Consider the following 22,785-nt stretch of genomic DNA (forward strand, 5'->3'; position numbering starts at 1 on the left):
TATCTGCAGGTTCTAGCAGCAACCCCAGTTCTACCAACACCTTGAGCCCCCTCAGTACCTCAACCAACAGCTCGGGATCGGCTCCGCAGTCAACGTCATCCAGTACCCTGCCCCCAGTCACCCCTCAGACGTCGACGGCTAGTTCCGGAAGCGAAACCGAGAACAGTACACAGACAACCAGTAGCTTGACATCTCCAGCATCATCCAGCTTCGACCTTGGCTCGTCCACAAGCTCAACCAATTCGCTTGCGTCCATTTCAACCGGCGAAGTTCTCATCGAAACTCCGCTGGTATTTACTATTATTCCACTAGCAACAACTCCTACGCCAAGTGCCGGTTGAAGAGGGTCTGGTGCTTGCTTGATTTTACACTTGTTAGGTCTAGGGAAGCAGGACAGTGCTATTTGAGGCAGGATATTCATGGTAAAATCTTGGATTGTATAGAATGTAGTGATGGTTATGGATACATCAAGCCGTTGAGTCATGTGTACTAGGTAGTTTTGTAGTTTGCACCATTCCCAGCTGCATGTTGGATCCATCGGTTGGAAGTGAGTGACGTTCATAGCAGGGAGCTGAGAGAAGCGATATGAGACCTACCAGACAAGCACGTGGGTTCAGGTACGCATCTCCAATTTTTAGGCGAGTTTAGCTTCACAAGTCTTCAAACGATAACTATGATTGTTGATTGCCGTAAGAGATATGTCCGCATTCTACTGAGGGGGTTCAATCGTCCTCACTGTACATCATGCAAATCAGCCAACCCCGGCTGTTGATCGGGAGCGCATGGCCCCCTAGCATTTCCAAGCTCACATCTCACAAGCCATCACTTGTAGCACCTCGTGGCTTTCTCCATTCTGGAATACCCAGGGAGGTAATATACAATTCCTTGCAGTCATCCGCAACGATGAGATCTCCGCTGTAACTTCATGGTCAGGCCATTACTGCGAGGCTGAACCTAGGAGAACAACTTAAGTTTGACTACAACACTGCATCTCATGTAGTCTTTGGGTCGGGCTGAACGAGTGTTGCGTCTTCGGGATGCAACCTCGGTGAAGTAACATAACCTACTTGGAACCTTGGTAGCAAGTGGCGTAAGCTAACATCACCTACCTACGTCGATGTCACAATGATGTTTGGTAATCAATGATGTAGCACTCGAAGACTCATTGCACAGCCAGCCTGCGAGATCACAAAAGTTTACAAGATCAACCACAGTGAAGAAGAAGATGAGTCTCGGGTCTTCCTCGGCCCAATAAGATTATGTCGGTTGAATCTCTAATGAAACCGGTTTGGCCCGCTCACTCACTTACTTGCATGGTATGAAAATGTGCACTGAGCTGTACCTTGTTCATCTCTCCGGCAGCATGGTAATCCACATTGAGCCTTTCAATGAGCAACTTGGCATAACACTCGCCGATCATTACAATGAGGCCCTCAGCCGCATGGAATACTCGAAGCCGGAGGCAACTCAGACCCCGTATCCACCGCCCGCCGTCCCACTAGATACGTGGCCTGTTTGCGATGGTTCTCGTCTATAGAGTCCACCAGCTTTCAAAGAGATGTTGAGCCACAACTAGCCGGGGCGTGCCTGGGTCAATCAGCTCATGCTGAAACTGTGATGTGTCGTGTCTTGTGTACTGTGTACAGTCATTCTGGGTCAACTTCGTTCTCGTCGTTATTATTCGGGTCAATCGGTTGATTTTTCGTGATTCTTTACCGTATGTATGTACAAGTCTGGTACAGTTCGTCGTCTAATGCTGTGATCGGCAGGAGTTGGTTAGTACAGGGCAGAAAAACGACCCAAGGCGAGTCAGGCCGTTGTACGAGGGTCCCACCATCCCACGCCCTCGCAGCCACCCCGGTCCCGACGATCCCCGTCAGCCCCGTAGCCCTACCCCGCCAAAGGATCCGTCCGGTATTGGAATACGCCCGCCGAAACCAGCCCCCGTCCGCATATCAGCTGCCCAAGGAGAACTTCTCCTTTGGTCTCCGAATTTTCCTTAATCACCGCTGAATACATGCAGCTGTCAGTTGTCAACCCCAACATCAGCCTAGCGCCCCAGTCTTTCCACGTTCATCCATGAAATAGACCAGCCCAGATTTCGTGTTCGTCTCAAGGCCGCTGCGCCTTATTTCACGCACCATAATCTATGCACTTACAAGGATCAACGGATCACGCCCAGGGGCTGTAGATTCTACCGCCGGCCCGGCATAGTGTTACAACCCGCAATGCAAGGATGACAGCTCGATAGCCCACAAGGCGTGGGGCAGCTAGACGAGCACAACAACATCCACAGCTTGAGTGAATAGAAACGCCAAGTACCAAGAGGTGATGGAGCCTCTTTCTATCTTATCAGCCCAGCCATATTCCCTGTGGGGTTCTTCCGAGACTCCCATTTACGCATCGCGATCCAAGAAAAGGGACTCGTAGCTTAGAAGGCAATTTGATTGATTGAAACATCAATCCACTAAACGCCGGACTGTCCGCATGTTTTTCTCGATGTTGCCAGTGCATGACTTTCCAAGACGAACGATTGCAAGATCTTTGGTAGATCGCGATCAATTCACCGTCAGCTGATTTAGAGTTTACATCTCAACGGCCTTGCATTAGTCCTTGTTTTCTTCTTCCAAGTATTCTACCTAGCATGGTTGTGACATGTTGAAACTTGAGATGAACGCACAGCGGGTCGCATCGGTTTAGGGTAGCGGAGTGTCCGCCCGAATTCGAAAGAAAAAGCCGCGCTCTTGGCTCTCATCTTCTTGTTGTCTCATTGCTGCCTCCTGTCAAAGGACTTCGGACCTCTGTATTCTTCCGTGATTCTCGGTTGACCCGACTGAGTGGACCCTGCACGCATTCCCACCTCGCTTAGGTGACCCATGACTCTTTCATGGTTGCAACTCGTTACGAGTGCCTCGGATACTGTTTACCCTCCCACCTCCCGGGTGGAAAGTTTATTTCTACCTTGGTTCTGCTCAGTGATCAATCTTGGCGCAGAATACCGAATTCTTTGTATGTCACATCACAACTCGTAAGGCTAGCTATCTGAAGCTGTATATGATAAACAGCATCACGATGCTTAGTAGGCGTCTATCGAAGCATAAACATAATTTTTCATAGTTAGCGGAATCCTTTGAAAATTGAATGTGGCTGGTTTCAACAGATAGAAAGTGAACTGAGTCTCGGCATTTTGTTGCCTTTTGGAGACACTAATACCGAGGTCACCAGCCCGCCACATTGAATGATAAAAGGCCGGTGCCAATGGCACAGCCTGGTAAACCTGTGGCAAATGCAGTTCTAGTGTCTTTGTATCAGTACATTTGTTCTCATACTCTAGCCTGACTACACATTGCTCTGTGTTTCCCGAGGAGAAGACATCTGTCTCTCAACAGCCGTGCCTCGCCAAGTCCTCTTGAACAAGCTCGGCATCCTCATCACCCCATGCATGCTTCCCTTCAACGCATCTGATGAGATCGACGGACCTATCGCTTCTCGGCTTGATGCTGTACGGGAAGTCGACCGGGCGACAAATCAGGCCACTCGTAGTCTGGATCTTCGGCGTAATCTCGTGGCCCGACTCATCAACAGCCTTCTTGATGTCAAACGTCGCCAAAAGACGTGCAACGGTGATGAAGAGACTCTCGTCTGCCAAAAACCGACCAGGGCAAATTCTGCGGCCGTATCCAAAGGTTTCGTCTGTGGGATCCGGCTCATTGCGAGGAGCCAGATACCTAGCAGGGTCAAAGGAATCCGGCTCCGCATACGTTGCAGGGTCGTGCAAGAACCACCAGATAGACGGCAGCAGATATGCACCCATGGGAATGTGGTACCCTCCGTAGGTAATGTCTTCGTCAGTCCGGTGAGCTACGCCCAAGGGCGCAACGTGCAGCCAACGGAAGGATTCCTTCACCACGCCATTGACATACGGTAAGCGCTCTCGGTCTCCAAACTGAGGTAGGCGGTCTTTTCCGACAACGCTCTCGATCTCCGCTTGTGCCTTCTTCTGAACATCGGGGAAAAGGATCATAGCTAGAATGAAGCTGTGAATGGCCGACGCAGTGGTATCGGCACCACCACCGTACATGACCAAGGCTGTCTTCTTGATGTCATCCTCCCAGTGCTCGTTCTTGGCCTCGCCAGTGGCAGTGCTTTCTTGCTCAAGAAGTGACGAAACAAACGACCGTTCGTGAGTTCCACTGGCCATTCTCTTCTGAACGAAACCATAAGGGACATCCTTCGTCGTTTCCAGGAGCTTGCCCCATTCTCGGCCCTGCTTCTTGAACGAAGTTCCCGGAACACCTTCTGGGAGATGCTGGAGAAAGGGGAAGATGTCCACTGCCCAACCCAGAAGAACGGTTGCGAGCGCAAAAACATCCATGGTGCGCTCAATCAGATGCACCAAGGGATCACTTTTACCAGGCGAGATGGAATAGCCATAAGTGATTCGCAGAATGATGGCACTGGCCTCACTATGAGAATGAATCAGCGGCAAGTTGACAAGTCAGCTGCATCCATCCAATGGATGAAGCCTTGGTGGCTGAGTAGACTTACGTCTTGATGTGCGAAACCAGGTTGGCAGGGTCATCCAGCACACGAAGAAGGAAGCGGTGTGACTCTGGTTCAATGTTGTCTCGATACCGGGCTGCTACGGCTTTGGTACCGAACTGCTGGTGCACCAACTTGCGGTGCCGACGAAATGTCCCATCATACTGTTGGAGGTTCAGAAGCGATGCGAAGCCGCAGATATCCGCAAAACGCATGAAAGGGCGTCCTGATGTTTTGGTTGAGGACTTCACCAACAGGTCATGTGTCGCCTGACGGTCGTGGAGGATGATGATCTTCTGGCCGAGAATGTCAATGGAACTAATGGGTCCATAGATGTCTTTGAATTTCAGCCAATGCTGGTACTCGGGCGTCCCACTCGGGGGTAAGTCTCTGAGATTGCCGACGATGGGAAGCGGCTTAGGCCCGGGCGGGAGATTGGAACTGCCTTTCCCCCGAAGATAGAGGTAACAGAGGACACCTAAGATCCCCAGTGAAATGGCCGCCAACATCTTGTCGTCTGTGTCTCGCTTCTTCCACGAGAATCAGATAGATGATGGGTTTCGAAAATAAGAGAAAAGGCGACAGAGTGAATGCCACCAGACAGACGGGACTGTGGGTTCCGTTTTGTTTACACCCCGTTTATCCGGCCTCTTATAACACAAGTCCCGTTGAGCCCTAGGGCAGGTAGTAGTTTGTAATCGGCCACGTCCGTGGGGGTGACGGAGACTCTCGTGGGCTGATATGCCGCTCTCCCTCGAAGCATTCTCTCTCGACTGCAATCACCACGTATTCCTTTACACCCATAAAAGCAAGGGTACAGCGTGACAGAAAATTCACCGAACGATATTGCAATTATGCTACGACAACATGGAGAACAGGAGGCAGTGACACGTACCCACCATGAGCGGAGCTTTCACTTCGTGGGGCAGGTGGCAGCCCTGGCCCACGCGCAATCTATTCCGATGCTACCTGAACTGACTCTCCAAGATCCAGTGAATCGGACCCTTGAGTTTGAGACGCTTAGGACGGATACTTGTAGACCGCTGTTTGGTTTCCGATCGAATGGACTGATGTTGATGGGCCATGTCGGATAAACACAAATCGTCTGATGCACCTCGTTGTGGTTCGTCTCATATCATCGAGCTCAGCCATCTCTGACGTCTTTTCAACTACGATTGCATTATTGTTCAACACGTAATCATGTCTTCGCGGGAAGTCTTTCAACTCCGTCCCTTGGGTTGGGAACAGGATCCTGAGGAGGAGAGATTCAAGCTCTCTGTTCTTGATCCTACGCCTCAAGCCGCGTACAATCATTACGCACTCTTCTTTCGCTTGGACGACGCGAAGAAGAATGACGCTGTCGAAATTCTCAAGGCTGGCCTGCAAAGGACCCTCAGCCAAGCGAGATACATGTGCGCCACCATTGAACGAGACCCCCAGGGTGGCTACTCCTTTGTGAAAAGGAAGGAGTCAGCAGTACAGTTCGTTGTTCATCGTTTGGATCCTAATGGCAATCATCCATCATTGGACTCTATCGAGGCGTCCTACTTTTCTGGAAACAGTCTTGGAGATGTCAATCTGTGGAGTAAGTCTCCAGTCTCACTATTGTCGTCCCCGGATGACCCAGATTATCTGTTGAATCTTACTAACACTCCTCTGTTTAGGCATTCCTGAGTTGACGTGGGGAGAAAGGCCAGAAGCCGACCCAGACTGCAGCCCAGTAGTCGCAGCGTATCAGATCAACATTATGGACGGCGGTCTGATCTTCAGCATGCACAACCACCACTACTCCTGCGATGTGATGGGTTGGGCCAACTTCACACGCCAGCTTGCCGAGAACTGCTTCGCGGTCTTCAACTCAACAGACTTCCCGCCGTGGGATCCCGCATGCATCGACGCATCGCGCTTCACCAAGGATCTACCGGCGGAGAGCCTCGTGGACGGACCCGCTATTCCACAAATGCACCCCGATCATAAGGAGCAACAAGCGGTGCTGTTCCATTTGCCTAAGAGCAAGGCTGAAGCACTGAAGAAGCTTGCGATGCCAACCGATCCTGCGTCGCATTGGATCTCAACCTACGACGCCACGTGTGCATACGTCTGGCGTATGCTCACGAAGGTTCGCGCTCCGCTCCATAAGCCGGACTCTTCCACACCCCTCTGGTGGGGAGAAGCTGTGAACATGCGACCCCGACTTAGCAATCCTCCTGTCCCAGAGCGTATGATGCGCAACGTGGTTGCGGGAGCGTTCTCGGACACTGCTCCAGTTCCGCCCCTGACAGTTGCCGATGTCGTCGAAGGCGCTCCTTTATCGAAGCTTGCGGGCTACATCCGCGCGTTGACAGAGAGTTGCAACGAGGAGCACTTGGAACGCTTGATTGGCTTCATCGCACCAATCAAGGACAAGCGAACAATTAGCCTGCGCGTTGATGCTCACCCGCCGATGAGCATGTTCGTGACTGACCATCGCCCTGCGGATGTCAGCGGCTTTGACTTTGGGTTTGCCAAGCCTATCACGCATCGTCACCTGTGGGGAGGTCACAAGACTGCAGGTGTAGTTCTCATCTACCCGCCAGTTGGAGGAACTGCAAGTGCCGATGAGGGATTCATGTTCGCGATTACCATGGAGAAAGAGTTGGTTGCCAAGTTGATGGAAAGCCCGGAATGGACGGAGTACTTTGAGTACCGCGGGATTGATTAGAGTGCGAATATCAGCATGCAAGATTGAGTTCGTGTTTGTACAGAATCAACAACTATAGTGGTGCTGCGTTAAGTGTTATGAGGTTCGGCACGAGCGGCGCGATAAGCGCGCTAGTCGCTCTCAATGTTGCGGTGAACCCTGAAGATGCACATCTTCGACACGAACGCTTCAACTACCGTTTATTTCCCTTTTTAGACTTTATGCTTGGGAAGGTACAGATTGCGGCAGTTAACTGCCAGCTTGATGCTTCATCTACACAACCCTGGAGTTCCCAGTAACGTGGTCAACGTCTTCATAGTAGTACGTGTCGATCACGGATGCCCCGTAGACGCCCCCACCGTATAAGCTACGCCTCTACACCGTTGCGAGTTAGACTGATGTTGATCCCATTTTCCATTATCGAGTCATGCATTAAACGGAAGCTTCGTGCGCTAAGTTTATCCTCTTATGAGCTATGTGGAAATAAATGGCGATTTAGATTAATTTCCAAGTTTCTACCGGTAGATACTGGCTGGGGGTGGAGTGTAGGCCTTGCTGCTGCATTATCGAGTCATGCCCTCATACGAACATGGGGGCTTTGGGACCAGGTCCGGGTGTGTCCGGCAGCACGGAGAGACCCCTAATGCTTGTATTGTACGTTGCGCAGGTTTTTGTGCCCCGTACCGCGTCTCGGCCCCGGGGCCCCGGTGCCCCGGCGACACCCCCCGTTGACCCGCCGACCCTCCCCCACGCCTCCGTGCCGCCTTGGCGCCCAGACGAGACGATGCGATCGTTTCGTAACGTGGCCATTGCTACGTCCAATATCATTTCTGCAGCATTCCCGGCCTCGGCAATTACGGGGCGATGGAACATCCAACATTTCGACTTCAGTGGATTTGGCATCGAGGCGTACGAGGTTATTCCGTGTTGCCCACCTTCCGCGTGTTCGTGAAGACGCACCGAACTGAATCATGTAACTAAAGACGGTGAAGAATTCGTTATCACACTGCGTGGAGACTGGTGATTTGACAACAGAACTCTGCTTGAAACGTGGGTTATCAGATTCTTTTCTGAATGAGGCATGTACCTGCCGAGATATTGCCTTACGGGTGGGTGCAAAACAACGACTGCCAAGGACAGCTTGGGTCCTGGCCTCATCAACATCAACATCGAATCCACAGGACTTACTCGTACGCTGCTTGGTAGGGGCTAAGTACTAGTTTGAACCATTGCGGCGGTGTAAGACAACTCACATACTATCACCTCCTTCACCGGAGACTGCCCATGGCGCGTTCAACGGCGGCCTCGCTTCCGTGCTGCATCTTTGACCCAGAGAATTTAGGTTTCCTGGAATTAGGGGTCCTTCAGGGTGTTCACTAATCTATCCTTGCCTGTGGCCGTGATCGGGGCAAACCCGGTCTCTGTGTATGAAGCTCGTAACGCCGATGAGTGAAAGCTGGCGGGAAAAATAAACATCAACCAGCCACTTAACGGAAACGAGATCCCGATGTATATATCGAACCATCCGCAGATCTTCAGAACTCTCAAGTCAAAGTTCTCGTCATTCCTGTTCTTCACGCTTGATTTTGCTGGCAAGCCATACTAGTGATCAACACTCCGACCTTATTCCCATCTCACATACCCTACCCTCAAAATGGCTGAGCCTCTTCCCGAACCTATTGCTGTTATTGGCTTGGATGCCAAGCTGCCTTGCGATGGAGACAGCGTTGAAAAGTTCTTTGATTTTCTTGTTGCTGGAAGATCCGCGCAAGCCCCCGTGCCAGCAGATCGATACAACGCGGAAGCCTTCTGGCATCCCGACAACCACAGAGATGGAGTTGTAAGTCACCATGCCACCCTCGATACCTGGATGAGTTTGGCTGACGTTGTCATAGATTGGCGGAAAGTTGGGACACTTCATGCAGGCCAACGTGAAGGCGTTTGATGCCCCCTTCTTCGCAATGACGCCCGCAGAGGCGGCGAGCTTAGATCCCCAGCAGCGCATGCTCCTCGAGTGTGTCTACACAGCCATGGAAAACGCTGGCTACACCATGCGCGACATGGCTGGCTCACCAACTGGTGTCTACGCGGGAGCTTTCATGTGGGACTACCGTGATCTTATGATCAAGGACACAGATACCCCTATGACTTACACGGCATGTGGCACAATCGCCAGTACGCTGGCTGGACGTTGTTCATGGTTCTACGATCTCAGAGGACCTGCTCTTAGTGTTGACACCGCCTGCTCCAGTAGTATGGTGGCTCTTCACCAGGCTGTCATTGGCCTGAAGTCACGAGACTGTAATATTGTAAGATCCAGAATTCTCCTAGCTTGCTCTGGTACTTTGTGCTGACAAGACTGCTCAATAGGCCATTGCCTGCGGCACCAACGTGCTGCTTTCCCCTGAAATGGGTCTGGAACTGAACGGTCTTGGTGTTTTGGACCCGGCCGGTGCCTCATACAGTTTCGACAAGAGGGCAAACGGCTACGGAAGAGGTGAAGGTATCGCTGCTGTCGTCCTGAAAAGGATGTCTGATGCGATTCGTGATGGAGACAGTGAGTTTTCCTTCCCGCATAATCGACCTGACCTCGCCGCTGACATTCTCACCAGCTATTCGTGCTGTTATCCGCAATTCTGGATGCAACCACGACGGTCACTCGCCCGGTCTTACCGCCCCCGCGAAGGAGGCTCAGGCTGAGCTTATGCGCTTGACGTATGCCCAAGCCAAGCTTGACCCCGCAGACACGCGCTTCTTCGAGGCCCACGGAACCGGCACCAACGTCGGTGACCCGACGGAGGCTGGTGCTATCAGTGAGATGTTCTCTCAGTTCCGGTCAGCCGAGGAGCCTCTTCACATTGGTGCTCTCAAGAGTAACATCGGACACACTGAGGGTAACTCCGGTATTGCGTCTTTTATCAAGGGCGTTCTGTGCGTGGAGAAGGGTATCATTCCTGCGAACGCATGGTTCGAGGAAGTAAACCCCAAGATTCCAGCCGAGTGGCATCTTAACTTCCCGACCAAGGCCATGCTGTGGCCCAAGACCAAGACTGGCGTCCGCCGAGTCTCCATCAACTCGTTCGGTGTTTCCGGCACCAACGCCCACGTCGTCTTGGAAGATGCGCTCACCTTCCTGAGAGAGAGCGGCCTCGAGGCGCCTCACAGGACCATCGAGGCGCCCCAACTGCCAGGCACATCCCGTAAGTCTTTCTAGATTGCACTTGCTGAAGCATATGCTAACACGCGATCGCAGTTATCAAGGCGCCTCCTGTGATCAACGGCTCTCTCTTCTCTCCTCAGCTGTTTGTCTTCAGCAGTCACGACCAGGATGGTATTGCCCGTCTTGCCGACTCCTACAAGACCTACCTGCCCAACATGACCGAGTCCCTGTACAACCTCAGCTACACCCTGGCAGCCAAGAGGTCGACATTCAACTGGCGCACCGCGGTCGTCGCCAGCTCGTCAGTGCAATTGGAGAATGCGCTGGCTGAAGGTCAACAAGCCACGCGCGTTGTCGCTGACCCCGGCGTCGCGTTTGTGTTCACTGGCCAGGGCGCCCAGTGGGCTCGCATGGGCAAGCAGCTGATGCACTACGACGTCTACCGGGCAAGCATCGAGCGCGCTGACGCGTATCTGAAGACGCTGGGATGCGAGTGGTCCGCGATTGAGGAGCTCGAGAAGACTGCCGATGATTCTCGTGTCAACGCCGCCGAGTTCTCGCAGACTCTCTGCACCGCTCTCCAGGTCGCTCTGGTCGACCTCCTCAACGATTGGGGCGTCAACTTCCGTGCCGTTGTCGGCCACTCTTCCGGTGAAATCGCGGCCGCCTACTCTTCTGGCGCAATCTCTCAGGAGAGTGCTTGGCGTATTGCCTACTGGCGTGGTAAGCTCTCCGCCAAGCTGGCCAACTCACCGGAGCAGCCGAAGGGCACCATGGCAGCGGTCGGACTGTGTCTCGAGAAGACGCAGGATGCCATTGACCGCGTCAACAAGACCGGTTTCGAGTCTGTCGGCAAGCTCACCGTTGCTTGCATGAACAGCAAGACCAGCCACACTGTCAGCGGAGACGTTGCGCAGATCGAGGCCCTTGTCGACATGCTCAGCGCGGAGAAGGTCTTTGCCCGTAAGCTGAAGGTGGAGATGGCGTACCACTCGAGATTCATGGACCCCATTGCCCAGGAGTACACCGAGTGCATTGGAAAGATCCAGCCTGGTTCCGAATCCAGCGGAGTGCAGTTCTTCTCGTCCGCGTACGGAACGCAGATTCAACCCTCCAAGCTGCGCGACGCCGGCTACTGGACCAAGAACCTCACCTCCCCAGTGCGATTCAACGAGTCGGTGACGGCAATGCTCCAAGCCTTGTCCGAGCCCAACGCCGATGGCAACCAGTCACCTCTCATCACCGACCTCGTCGAAGTCGGCCCCCACGCCGCCCTGCAGGGTCCTCTGCGCAACATTGTCCAGGACGTCAGAGTCAACGGTGATGTGAAGTACCACCACCTTCTCAAGCGTGGCGAGTCCGATGTGGAGATGGCCATGGCCGGAGTCGGATCCTTGTTCACTCGTGGCATCCAGGTCGACCTTCTGAAGGTCAACCACGTCCCCGGAGCCAAGCCGCTGATGATGATTGATTTGCCTCGCTACCCCTTCAACCACACTCGCGAGTACTGGAACGAGTGCCGTCTGAGCAGAAACTTCCGCTTCCGCCCTTACCCTCGCCACGAGCTTCTCGGAGCTCCTGTCAACGACTGGGACGGCAAGCACGACGCCATCTGGAAGAACTGGATCAAGCTCTCGGAGAACCCATGGGTTGAGCACCACACCATCTCCGGATCCGTGCTCTACCCTGCTGCCGGTATGCTCGTCATGGCCATTGAGGGCTGCAAGCAGCTCGCGGAGCGCTCGAACCCCGGCAAGGCGATCAAGGGAATTCGCTTCCGTGAAGTCTCTTTCCACTCCGCCCTGCAGGTTCCCGAGGGCGCTCTGGGCATTGAGTCGCACTTGTACCTCCGCCCTGTGAAGCAGGCTGCCTTGGAGGCAAAGGCTGCTGCTTGGCGCGAGTTCCAAGTCCTTACCGCCCAGGAGGATGACGAGTGGCGTGAGCACTGCTGCGGTCAGGTTCTCGTCGAGTACGATGAGGGTGCCACGGCCGTCGACGGCGGCCTTGAGGAGAAGGCATTCAAGGCCCACTGCGAGGCCAGGATTGACCAGGCTCAGCAGAACTGCAAGAGCCAGGTCACTTCTGACAAGATCTACGGCGCTTGGGAGAGTGTCGGCTTGACTTTCGGTCCTACTTTCCAGACCGTCGAGTCCGCTGTTGTCGACCACGACGCCGGCGTCACCCTGGCCAGGGTCAAGCCCACCACCGCTCTTCTGAAGACGATGATGCCTCACAACTACCTGCAGCCGCACTTGATCCACCCCACCACTCTGGACGGTGCTCTTCAGGCATGCTTGGTGCCTCTCGTTTCCAACCCCTCCAGGAAGCAGAAGAACGCCATCGTCCTCTCCTTCATGGAGGAGCTTTGGGTCTCCACTGCTGAACACAAGGAGGATGGCTACGTTGTCTTTGCGGACTCTGACTCTCACGGTCGCAAGAAGCATCTCATGTCCTGCACTGCTGTCGACCCTGCCTCCAAGGAGCCTATGATCAAGGTGTCCGGATGCATTGTCACTGAGGTTGATGGCGATGAAGACGCAACCTCCGAGGAGGACCCCAGACACAGGGCGTGGAACTTTGACTACAAGATCGACCCCGACTTCCTCAACGCCGAGGCGACTGAGAAGGCCTTCGCCGGACCTGAGGGTTTCCAGAAGTACCTGAGTGCCCTTGCTCACAAGAACCCCGCGATGAAGATCCTTGATGTCAGCAACACTGCCACCTTCACCAACGCCGCTGCATCTACATTGGGCCAGCGCTTTGCTCAGTACGAGTTCACCGCCGATTCTTCTTCCTCTCTGGAAGAAGCACAGAGGAACATCGCGGAGGACTCTGTCCAGTTCAAGGTTCTTGACATCAAGGATGAGCCTGCTTCCCAAGGCTTCGAGTCGGCATCTTATGATGCTGTTCTCGTGCCCGTCGGCCTCATTCCCAACGACGACATCGACGGTTTCCTCAGCAGATGTCTGGGTCTCCTCAAGGCTGGCGGTAAGTTCATCTTGACTGCGGCCGAGAGCTCGGACGAGGCCAGCACCTGGGGCGAGTACTTCAGCGAGTCCGGACTTGTCAGCATCGATGCTGCGCTTGCCGACCAAGATTCGTCGATCTTGGTGTTGAGTACTTCCAAGAGCACCAGTGGCACGTCGGCTTCTGGCAGCTACTTCGTCGTTGGCGATCTCTCTTCCAGCGTCCAGAGCGCCGTTGCCGAGAAGCTGGCTTCTTCTCTGAAGGCCAAGGGCGCCACGGTCAAGACCGCTGCGGTGGCTGATCTCGCTCTTGAGGGAGAGATTACGGAGAGCACCTACATTGTTCTCGCGGAACTGGAGGCACCTCTGCTCGCCTCTGCCGATGCCACCGTTCTTTCAGCTGTCAAGAACATGACCACCGGCAAGCGCCTGCTTTGGGTCAACAAGGAGCTGTCTCCCGAGTCCGCCCTCATCAACGGTTTTGCTGCCAGCATTCGTCTGGAGAAGCCTGAGCTTGAGTTTGTCACGCTCACCTTTGACCCCAAGGAAGCCGACGACACTGTTGCAGACAGGATCGCCGATGTCGACGCACGCCTGTCCAGCACCGAGGGCCCCATCGAGACCGCGTACAAGGTCACCAACGGTTTGATCACTGTTCCTCGTCTTGTCGAGGCCTCCGCGATCACCAAGCACATCAAGCAGACTTCCAGCGACGACACCACCGAAGTCGCCTTTGGAGCCGACCCCAGCCGCCCTCTGCGCCTTCAGATCCAGACCGTCGGTCTCCTTAGCTCGCTGCGCTTCACAGACGACCATCTGTACTCCACTCGCCTGGAGGATCTCGAGGTTGAGTTCCAGGTTATGGCTACCGCCGTCAACTTCAAGGACTTGGCCGTCATGCTCGGTAAGATTCAGGAGACTCCTGTCGGTCTCGAAGCCGCTGGTATTGTCACCAGAGTCGGTGCTGGAGTCACCCGCTTCAAGCCCGGTGACCGCGTCTTCGGCTTCACTTTCAACGGTGCCTTCTCTACCTACGGCAGAGGCGCTGAGGGCACCCTCGCTAAGGTCCCTGACAACCAGTCGTTCGCCGAGGCCGCGGTCATCCCCATCGTGTACACCACGGCGTACGCCTGTCTCTACGACATCGGTGACCTCGAGAAGCGTCTCCGTCGCGGCAAGAAGCCCAGCTTGTTGATCCACGCTGCCGCTGGTGGTGTCGGCCAGGCTGCTATCCAGCTGGCCCAGCGCGAGGGTGTCGAGATCTTCGCGACCGTCGGTAGCATCGAGAAGCGTGACTTCCTCGAGAAGACCTACGGACTGCCCCGCGACCACATCTTCTCCAGCCGTGACCTCACCTTCAAGGACGGTATCAAGAGAATGACTGGTGGCCGTGGCGTCGACATCGTCATCAACAGTCTTTCCGGCGACACCCTTCGCGCCACTTGGGAACTCGTCGCACCCTTCGGAAGCTTCGCCGAGATTGGTCTGGCAGACATTGAGTCCCGATCTCGCATTTCCATGGGCAGCTTTGCCCGCGGTGTGAGATTCGAGTCTCTCGAGCTCAACTACATGCGCCAGACGGACGCCGACCGCCTTGACGATCTCTTCGCACGCGCCATGGAGAGTGTCATTGGCCGCGAGCTCAAGATTGAGACGCCCATCACCAAGTTCCCTGTCTCGAAGATCCAGGATGCCATGCGCTTCATGCAGTCGGGCAAGCACATCGGCAAGATCCTCATTGAGAACCACCCCGAGGATCTCATCCCTGTGGTTGCGCCCTCCAAGCCCCGTGCCGAGTTCGCCTCAGATGCTACCTACGTCGTTTCTGGTGGCTTCGGTGGTCTTGGACTGGAGATTATCCGCTGGATGGTCAGCCAGGGCGCGCGCAACCTGATCGTCACGTCAAGGAAGGGACCCAGTGATGAGGCCTCCAAGGGTCTCGTCAACGAGCTGCAAGGCAACGGCGTTAAGATTGTCACTCCTCACTGCGACATCACTGACAAGAAGGCTCTGGAGAACGCGATTTCTTCTGCTCTTGCCTCCTTGCCTCCAGTCCGTGGATGTATCCAAGCTTCTACGGTCCTCAACGTAAGTCTTTACGAACCATCACTTGCCGAGGATCCAACTAACATCTTTGTAGGACAATGCTTTCGGTGAGATGACCCTCGACCAGTGGAACACTGCCGTCAATGTCAAGGTCACCGGAACCAAGAACCTGTGGGAGGTGCTTTCCGGCGCTTCTGCGCTCGACTTCTTCGTCATGCTGTCATCCCTGACCAGCGTCACCGGCAACCAGGGCCAGGCCAACTACAGTGCTGGCAACTCGTTCCAGGATGCCTTCGCCAAGTTCCTCTCCGCTCAGGGCCACAACGTCGCGGCCCTCGACGCGCCCGTCTTGACCGATGCCGGCATGGTCGCTGCCAGACCCCATTTGAGGACCTACCTGCTCTCCATCGGTTGGGCGTCCATGTCCGTCGGGGAGCTCATCAACGCGCTCGACTACTACTGCCGCCCCAACTCGCAGAGCGCCGAGGAGAAGGTCAAGGAGGCCCAGGTCGTCCCCAGACTCTGGCTCCCCAAGTACTCCGCAGACGAGGGCGCCGAACAGCCTACCTGGCAGACCGAGCCCATGTACAACCACCTGGTTCTTCAGGGCGCCGGAAACGGTGGCTCGCTTCCTGGAAAGCAGGGCTCTTCCAAGCGCTCAGTCGGCGACCTCATCGCGGCGGCCGAGACACTGGAGGACGCCGAGCAGATCGTCCTGGACGCATTGCTGGCGCAGCTGTCCAAGATTCTCAGCTACGAGTTGGCCGACCTGGACCCCTCCAGGCCCCTGAACGCCTACGGTGTCGACTCGCTTGTGGCTGTCGAGCTTCGCGTGTGGATGACCAAGGAGATTGGTGCCGATATCTCGGTCTTCGAGATCACCAGCGGCCAGCGCATCAAGCAACTTGCCGGAAAAGCCGCTGCTACGTCGAGATTCCGCCCGAGCGCGAAGGCGGAGTAAAGTGTTTGTTTAGTTGTTTTAGATACCATGAGGAGGGAAACAGAATGGGAATGATAGAAAGATCAGAATTAGCTGTTGATAGATTATTCATGTCACATTTACTCGTAAGCCGACAGGCACCATACGTAGTGTAAAAGTCCTCGAGCTTTCCTCAGCTCTTTCAATTGTCTTAAATGGTATGCTCGTTCGCGGTCTCTCCGCTTACCCTCCAGATGAAGGAGGTTTTCTCATGGTGATGTTCATATCTCAGCTTGCGTGCTTCTGCGGCCCTCTTCGCCGACGGCTCTCTTTTGCTGCGTTTATCTCAAATATGATATACTTTGCTCTTATCCCGTTGCATTCTCAATCCTTGATACATGTACGTAGTTGATCGCTTTAAGAGGCTAGTCTTTCCGTCGGATTGGTGTCATTCCCGTGCTCCACAGTGTGGATTCAGTTTGACGTGTTGCAATAAGCGTGAGTTTGATAAACCCCTCACAGGTAGGGTGACCCTGGACAACAGTGGATGCAGAGTCATGACAGGGCGCCATTGACCCAAATACCGACCGTACCGCGCCTGTTTCGATTGGCCGCTGTGCAGACAAAACACAGTGCAAACCAGGGGATGATGTTGCGGAGCTTGCGGTTGTTCCCCTGGCCATCGCGTAGCAACAAGCGGTGATCGACCCGATATATTGAAAATTGGGTCAGAGAAAGTACGATACCACGTTGTCATGTAGAAATTGCACATATAAAGACCCAATACCGCCTGTCTCACCTCTTTGAATGTGAGTTTTTCGTCACAACTTGAAATCTGTCAACGCCTTCCTTTTCTCAACACCTACTACTACCCGTCATGGCCTCCCAAACGCCCCTCAAGATCATTCTCGGAACACACAGCGTGAGAATCCTAACAGGACACCAAGTAAACGTTGCTGAAATCATAACAGGTCGGCGATTCCGTTGTCGACCCTGGGTCCTCTCACTTTGACAGCGAGCACGATGTCCAAGCTCTTTTGGATGCGTTCCACGCCCGCGGATACAACAACCTGGACACAGCTCGTGACTACTCCCCAAGCGTCCAGGGCGCTTCCGAGTCACGCCTTGGTCGGGCCAACGCCGCCTCTCAATTCACCATCCACACCAAAGTCCACAGCGCAGACCCAGGTGATCACCAGCCTGCAAACCTTGAAGTCAGCATCGGCAAGTCGTTGAGCGATCTCCAAACATCCACCGTCGAGACGATGTTCCTGCATTTTCCAGATCGCCAGACTCCCTTCGAGGATACGGTAAAAGCAATGGACGCTGCTCTGAAGCAAGGGAAGTTCAAGAACTACGGCCTGTCGAATTACTCTGCGGCTGAGGTGCAGAAGGTTCTGGATATCTGCGAGCAGAACGGGTACACTAAGCCCAGTGTGTACGAGGGGCACTACAATGCTATTGTGAGGGGAGGCGAGAAGGAGCTGTTTCCCCTGTTGCGCAAGCACAACATGGCATTCTATGCGTACAGGTATGTCATTGACTATTTTGTGAGGAACTCAGTCTGACATCCTATCAGTCCCGCAGCTGGCGGCCTTTTCTCAGGACACAAGGCTTCATCAGGCCGATGGAAGAGTGATGTAAGTTCCAGTCCATGCCATGAAAGTCTCACCTACCCTAACACTAGAACAGAACTTTATTGGCAAGGTCTACACCTATATGTACCGCAAACCTCCGGTTCGTCTTGCGGTGTCTACGATCCTCAAGCTTGCAGAGAAGCACGGTATCAGCGGACACGCAGCCGCTATGAGATGGACGGCGTTCCACAGCAACTTGGATGTGGCACATGGCGATGCGATAATCTTTGGCGTTTCCAAGATAGAGCAACTCCACTCAACACTTGACGCACTTGAGGCTGGTCCTCTTCCCGAGGATCTTGCAGCTGCCATTACTGCTGTCTATTCCAAGGTGGAAGGCGCAGAGCCTCCTTATCACCTCTAGATCAATTTAATAGTGGTCTCATGAGAAATTCGTGCGACAATGGAATCTGGAGTCATCTCGTTCAATCTTGCATCATCTTGATTTTTTTTCTGTAATCTCAACTGTGATCAGGCACATGCCAGTTGGACAACCATTCTGTAAATCCTGGTCGACTTATACTTCAGCTGCACTATTCAGTGAAAGCAATACTCACTTGATGCTGATCAGACCTTGCTAGATATGGCCAAGATTATTTCATTGAAACGATTCCAGCCCTTTGAATCTCGTTTTGTTGCAGCTGTGGCCCTGATTCTGGGGACCAACTAAGCTTTGGGGGATCCGCCGGAACACCCATTCATAGCAGAACGATGCAGCGTTCCCAGCCCAACGGTTCCGGGCCGGTCAACGTCTTTGTGTATTGGTTGGTGAGTGGCGTCAAGAAATTTGCTAGTGCTATCGTCTACAAGTGCGCGAAAAGGGGCACGGTACTGCGAATGCCCCTTGCAGTGAGATTGCTCTTGTTTGACAACGAACTGCCGGGTGCACAGACTAGAGACTTGTTTAGATAGATCAATCTTGCCTTCATCTTTTGAACATGAAAAATGAGAAACGTGTGGAGGATTGCAACATCACTGTGTTATTGTGATGCTCAATCAGAAGGTCTTGCAACATCCGGCACGATATAACGAAGTCTTAGAGATGACAAGTTTTGTTTTCGCGTCTCTACTAGGTAACCATGCAAACATTTGAAATCCTTTGGCAGCTCGCTCTGTGATGATACGATAGTTTCTGCAAAATCTCGACATGTTTTAGCATGGCGGCTGGTTCCTTTAGTGGCTCGCTAGTCTCAAGGAGTGGCCCGGATGTCTTGGGCAGCGACGGGTATAACATGGTGTTGCCTGTGGTCCATCAAAGGCCGGGTGTCTCCGTTAGCAGCATGAATGTTGTGATGAACGGAGCGCAGAAACCATTTCTGATGTATCAAATCGAATGTATTTCAGATCTGAATTCGCAAACATCGATTGTCGGTTTCTAGAAGATCATTGGAACATCGTCATACATACCTTTGATGTCTGCTTTCGTAAAGAGCTTTCACATGGTCCAGGCCTTTGGGACCGAATGCGGTGCCTCCATGTCTTGGATTTCGCGTGTCTGGAGACTGTGGCGGTCCACTCGAGCAACCGGCAACGGTCACCCGCGTCACAAAAAACACGAAGAGTTTACCAAAACAGACCAAGATGCGAAAGACTCGGGTACTCGTGCTGTAGCATCACCGAACTGTGGCTATGAAGATCTTCAGAGCATTTCAGTGTACAGCCTAGCGCTGCCAAGCCACATCCCGTAGCAGCTAGCAGCCGCCCGCCAGACACCACGGGAGTCTGTAGCCGTCGATAACTGCTCGTTCCAGCCCTGGGTAGTTCCCCTGAATTCTGGGGTTTCTTCCAATGAGACCTTGCGTCTCTTCAACTCCACAGCTTGGTCTGCCAACACCGGTCCCTCGCGGCTTCCGGGACCCGCACCGGACTTCCAACACCTTCCCCGATCTAGATGGCGAGAGGTAGTTAGAGCAGAATCTCCAGATCGACTAGTAGCCGAGCTCGAACCAAAGGTCTAGAGACAAGGGAATTTCAAGCCACGTAAAGCCGGCGCAAGGAGCTCTCGCTGGCTCGTGGTCCCTGCGATTCTATCACTGATCGGTAGTTCGATCACTGAGAAGAATGTGGCGTCGGCATCGTCATTTGCGCACCCCTCTTTCTTGTCCCGTCGTCCTTTATTATTCTCACCATTCCTGGGCATGTCCTTGTTCTGTGCCTGACTATCTCGACTACCGCCCGGTGGGATGAGACCCTGAGAACACCACAGGACGGCACGAATTCGAGATCCGGGTCCACGAACGCATCTTTCGATATTGATCACCACCAACAGCCAAGATGCGGTTCCTTACTCTCGCTCTGGCGTTTCTGGGATTCTTGGGCATGGCCTCGGCGGCCATCGACCTGGATGGTGTCCCGAGTTGTGCAGTATGCAAGCAGTCTCCATGGCACTTGTAGTCGCTGACATGTATCTACTAGGTCAGCTGCATGATCAAGGCGCTCACGCAGTCAACGTGTCCTGCCACCGACGCAGCGTGCCTCTGCGTCGATCCAAAGTTCAATGCAGCCGTGGGACCATGCATCCAGCAGACATGTAGCATCAAAGAGATCCTGAGTGAGTACATCAACATCACGAACAGCGCGGTAAATCGGTCCATCTAACATAACATGCAGTCTCCACGAATGCCACTTGGTCGCAATGCCATTTCCCCCTTACCGATGAGAGGCCTACGATTTACTGGATCAGTGGCGCCGTGACTGTCGTTACTGTCGCCTTCATGGTTATGCGGCTTGCTTCCAAGGCCATGAAGCTTTCAGTGTGGGGAGCTGATGATACTGTCATCATGATTGCTTTTGTAAGACTACCTACTGGTTCTGTTTCGAAGGTACAGGTACTGACACTCATTAGGGCATGGTCATCGCTTACTACATCGAACTTTTCTTTTGTGAGTATCCAAACAGCCGTGTACATATATATGCTCACGAAACTTGGCTAACCTCAATTTAGTCGTTCGTGCTGGGCTTGGCAGAGATATCTGGACGCTTCACGACTACGACATCACGTACTTCTTAAAGGTCCGTCAAATCAGGCATTCATGGGTGAAAAGTTTTGATGGGTGCTAACCCCGAAGCAGCTCCTCTATGTCTTCGAGTTCTTCTACTACATCGGTCTCGCCTCCATCAAAGCCTCGATTCTGTTCTTGTTCCTGAAGATCTTCCCGGACAATCGCTTCCGCAAGATCCTCTGGCTGATGCAGGGGCTCAACTTGCTCGTCGGTCTATCCTTCATCATCCTCTGCTTTTGCGAATGCCAGCCTATCAATTTCTTCTGGAATGGATGGGATGGAGAGCATGAGGGGAAGTGTCTGGACCTGAACCGCGTCGGACTCAGTCACGTTGCCTTGAACATCACCCTGGACGTGGTGATGCTTATCCTGCCCATCACCCAGCTCTACAAGCTTCAGATGGACAGGAAGAAGAAACTCGGAGTGATGGCCATGTTTCTTGTCGGTATCTTGTAAGTTTTGAGAATGTAATGGCGTCGATGGGTACATCACAACTAACACCCGACCAGCCTCACCATCGTCAGCATCCTGCGTATCAAGACGTTGACTGCTTTCGCCACCTCACTGAACACGACCGGTATGGACACATCTATTCACACCATATGACTGTTTGCTAACATACATTAGCCGATTCCGTAGCAGTCGTACTTTGGGCCTACGTGGAACTCGGCGTCGGCGTCGTCGTCGCCTGCTTGCCCAACGTGCGCCAGCTCCTCAAAACGCTTCCCTCCAAGGTTGTTCACCTGTCGAACGCCGTGGCATCGGCAATGGGCTCATCAATGTCAAGCAGCCGCACGGTGTCAGTATCTCAAGTGTACCACGACAAACCGAACAAGTCGTTCGGCGACACGACGACGACGATGGCGACCGACACGACAATAGCTCCTTCGGTAGCAAGTCGCTCGCCTCGGGTCTCGCAGTAAGAGTGTGGTGGAGGTCACGGACTCATCTACCTATGTAGCGAATACATGAGAGAGCACATCCTGGTGCTTGTGGTGTGAAGACTGTTGGTTGCTGTGCCATGGATTGTATCTGTGAAAATTGACAGTGCCCCGTGAATGGTGTGTTGGTCGCTTGTATCCTGGCTGCGTAGCGTGAGTGCCTTACCCTCGGGGTCTAGCGGGGGGAGACCAGCACAGCGGCTGTGTGAACAACAGCAGTTTTCGTCATCGAAGAATTGGACAAACCAGTTTTCCGGAACGGCATTTAAATTGCAATTGTCCAATCAAGCATACGAATTGGAAAATCTCGTCGAACAATGGCTATCTAGTTCTGTTGCGGCAAGGATGTTCGAGTCACAGGGCAGTGCTGCGTCAGACATCGGGTATCGAAGCATGCATGCATCGAACCCAATTGATCGCTGTGCGCCATGTTCAGTGACTCAACCCGATTCCTCGGGTCTATCGACCCAGTGATAACCGCTTCAACACAGACAAAGATGCGAAGACGGATTGAACATCCGACAATAGCGTTACGTTCAGGATGAATCATATCTCTCTGTTTCATCAAGAGAACAGCATGTAGCTGTGTTATCTTGAACTTATCCACGGTGCTATGTGCTGTATTTCGGCCTTAATGCTCCGTTCAGCGGGTTTCATCCACCCATGACTCCCCCGGAACTTCACTCCGGTGTTGCCGCCGAAGCTATCCGTTCGCCACGTTGTGCATGTGAGCTTGTTTCTTCCTCAGTCTTTCATTTCAGACCACCAACTCTCAATAGAAAAAAGCACTCCAGGTGGGATGCCTCTCGGCCCCGGAATCTGGCCTCTGCAAACCCTGCCTCCCAGTCACAGGCCCTGTAAGCATGCCTGCCAGGTAACCAACCGCGCACTC

At 53.5% G+C, this 22,785-nt stretch overlaps 5 protein-coding genes across 5 annotated transcripts; 4 read left to right on the forward strand and 1 right to left on the reverse strand.

Annotated features, from left to right (window-relative positions):
- Positions 1 to 3,382: 3,382 nt before the first annotated feature.
- On the reverse strand, positions 3,383 to 5,051 carry CGGC5_v007250 (Multifunctional cytochrome P450 monooxygenase; the record flags this gene model as incomplete). Its single annotated transcript, XM_032035799.1, has 2 exons — positions 3,383 to 4,466; positions 4,549 to 5,051. 2 exons carry the CDS (start codon positions 5,049 to 5,051, stop codon positions 3,383 to 3,385), a joined length of 1,587 nt encoding a protein of 528 aa, XP_031885249.1.
- Positions 5,052 to 5,742: 691 nt separating this feature from the next.
- CGGC5_v007251 (Trichothecene 3-O-acetyltransferase TRI101) lies at positions 5,743 to 7,243 on the forward strand (the record flags this gene model as incomplete). Its single annotated transcript, XM_032035800.1, has 2 exons — positions 5,743 to 6,127; positions 6,207 to 7,243. 2 exons carry the CDS (start codon positions 5,743 to 5,745, stop codon positions 7,241 to 7,243), a joined length of 1,422 nt encoding a protein of 473 aa, XP_031885248.1.
- A 1,633-nt stretch (positions 7,244 to 8,876) lies between these two features.
- FUB1-1 (Reducing polyketide synthase FUB1) lies at positions 8,877 to 16,355 on the forward strand (the record flags this gene model as incomplete). Its single annotated transcript, XM_032035801.1, has 6 exons — positions 8,877 to 9,062; positions 9,118 to 9,531; positions 9,593 to 9,779; positions 9,835 to 10,422; positions 10,476 to 15,436; positions 15,489 to 16,355. The coding sequence occupies 6 exons, from the start codon at positions 8,877 to 8,879 to the stop codon at positions 16,353 to 16,355; spliced, it is 7,203 nt and encodes a 2,400-aa protein (XP_031885247.1).
- Positions 16,356 to 17,190: 835 nt separating this feature from the next.
- On the forward strand, positions 17,191 to 18,314 carry AKR7A3 (Aflatoxin B1 aldehyde reductase member 3; the record flags this gene model as incomplete). The annotated part of the gene is made up of 4 exons (XM_032035802.1): positions 17,191 to 17,235; positions 17,285 to 17,844; positions 17,893 to 17,953; positions 18,006 to 18,314. 4 exons carry the CDS (start codon positions 17,191 to 17,193, stop codon positions 18,312 to 18,314), a joined length of 975 nt encoding a protein of 324 aa, XP_031885246.1.
- Positions 18,315 to 20,224: 1,910 nt separating this feature from the next.
- Positions 20,225 to 21,913, forward strand: CGGC5_v007254 (Satratoxin biosynthesis SC1 cluster protein 4; the record flags this gene model as incomplete). The annotated part of the gene is made up of 9 exons (XM_066151829.1): positions 20,225 to 20,314; positions 20,366 to 20,501; positions 20,561 to 20,742; positions 20,796 to 20,832; positions 20,895 to 20,962; positions 21,022 to 21,404; positions 21,462 to 21,529; positions 21,580 to 21,686; positions 21,743 to 21,913. The coding sequence occupies 9 exons, from the start codon at positions 20,225 to 20,227 to the stop codon at positions 21,911 to 21,913; spliced, it is 1,242 nt and encodes a 413-aa protein (XP_066008811.1).
- Between the last annotated feature and the right edge of the window lie 872 nt (positions 21,914 to 22,785).

Source organism: Colletotrichum fructicola (genome assembly GCF_000319635.2).
Source record: "Colletotrichum fructicola Nara gc5 chromosome Unknown KSG_Nara_v1_contig04, whole genome shotgun sequence".
Classification (NCBI taxonomy): Eukaryota; Fungi; Ascomycota; class Sordariomycetes; order Glomerellales; family Glomerellaceae; genus Colletotrichum; species Colletotrichum fructicola.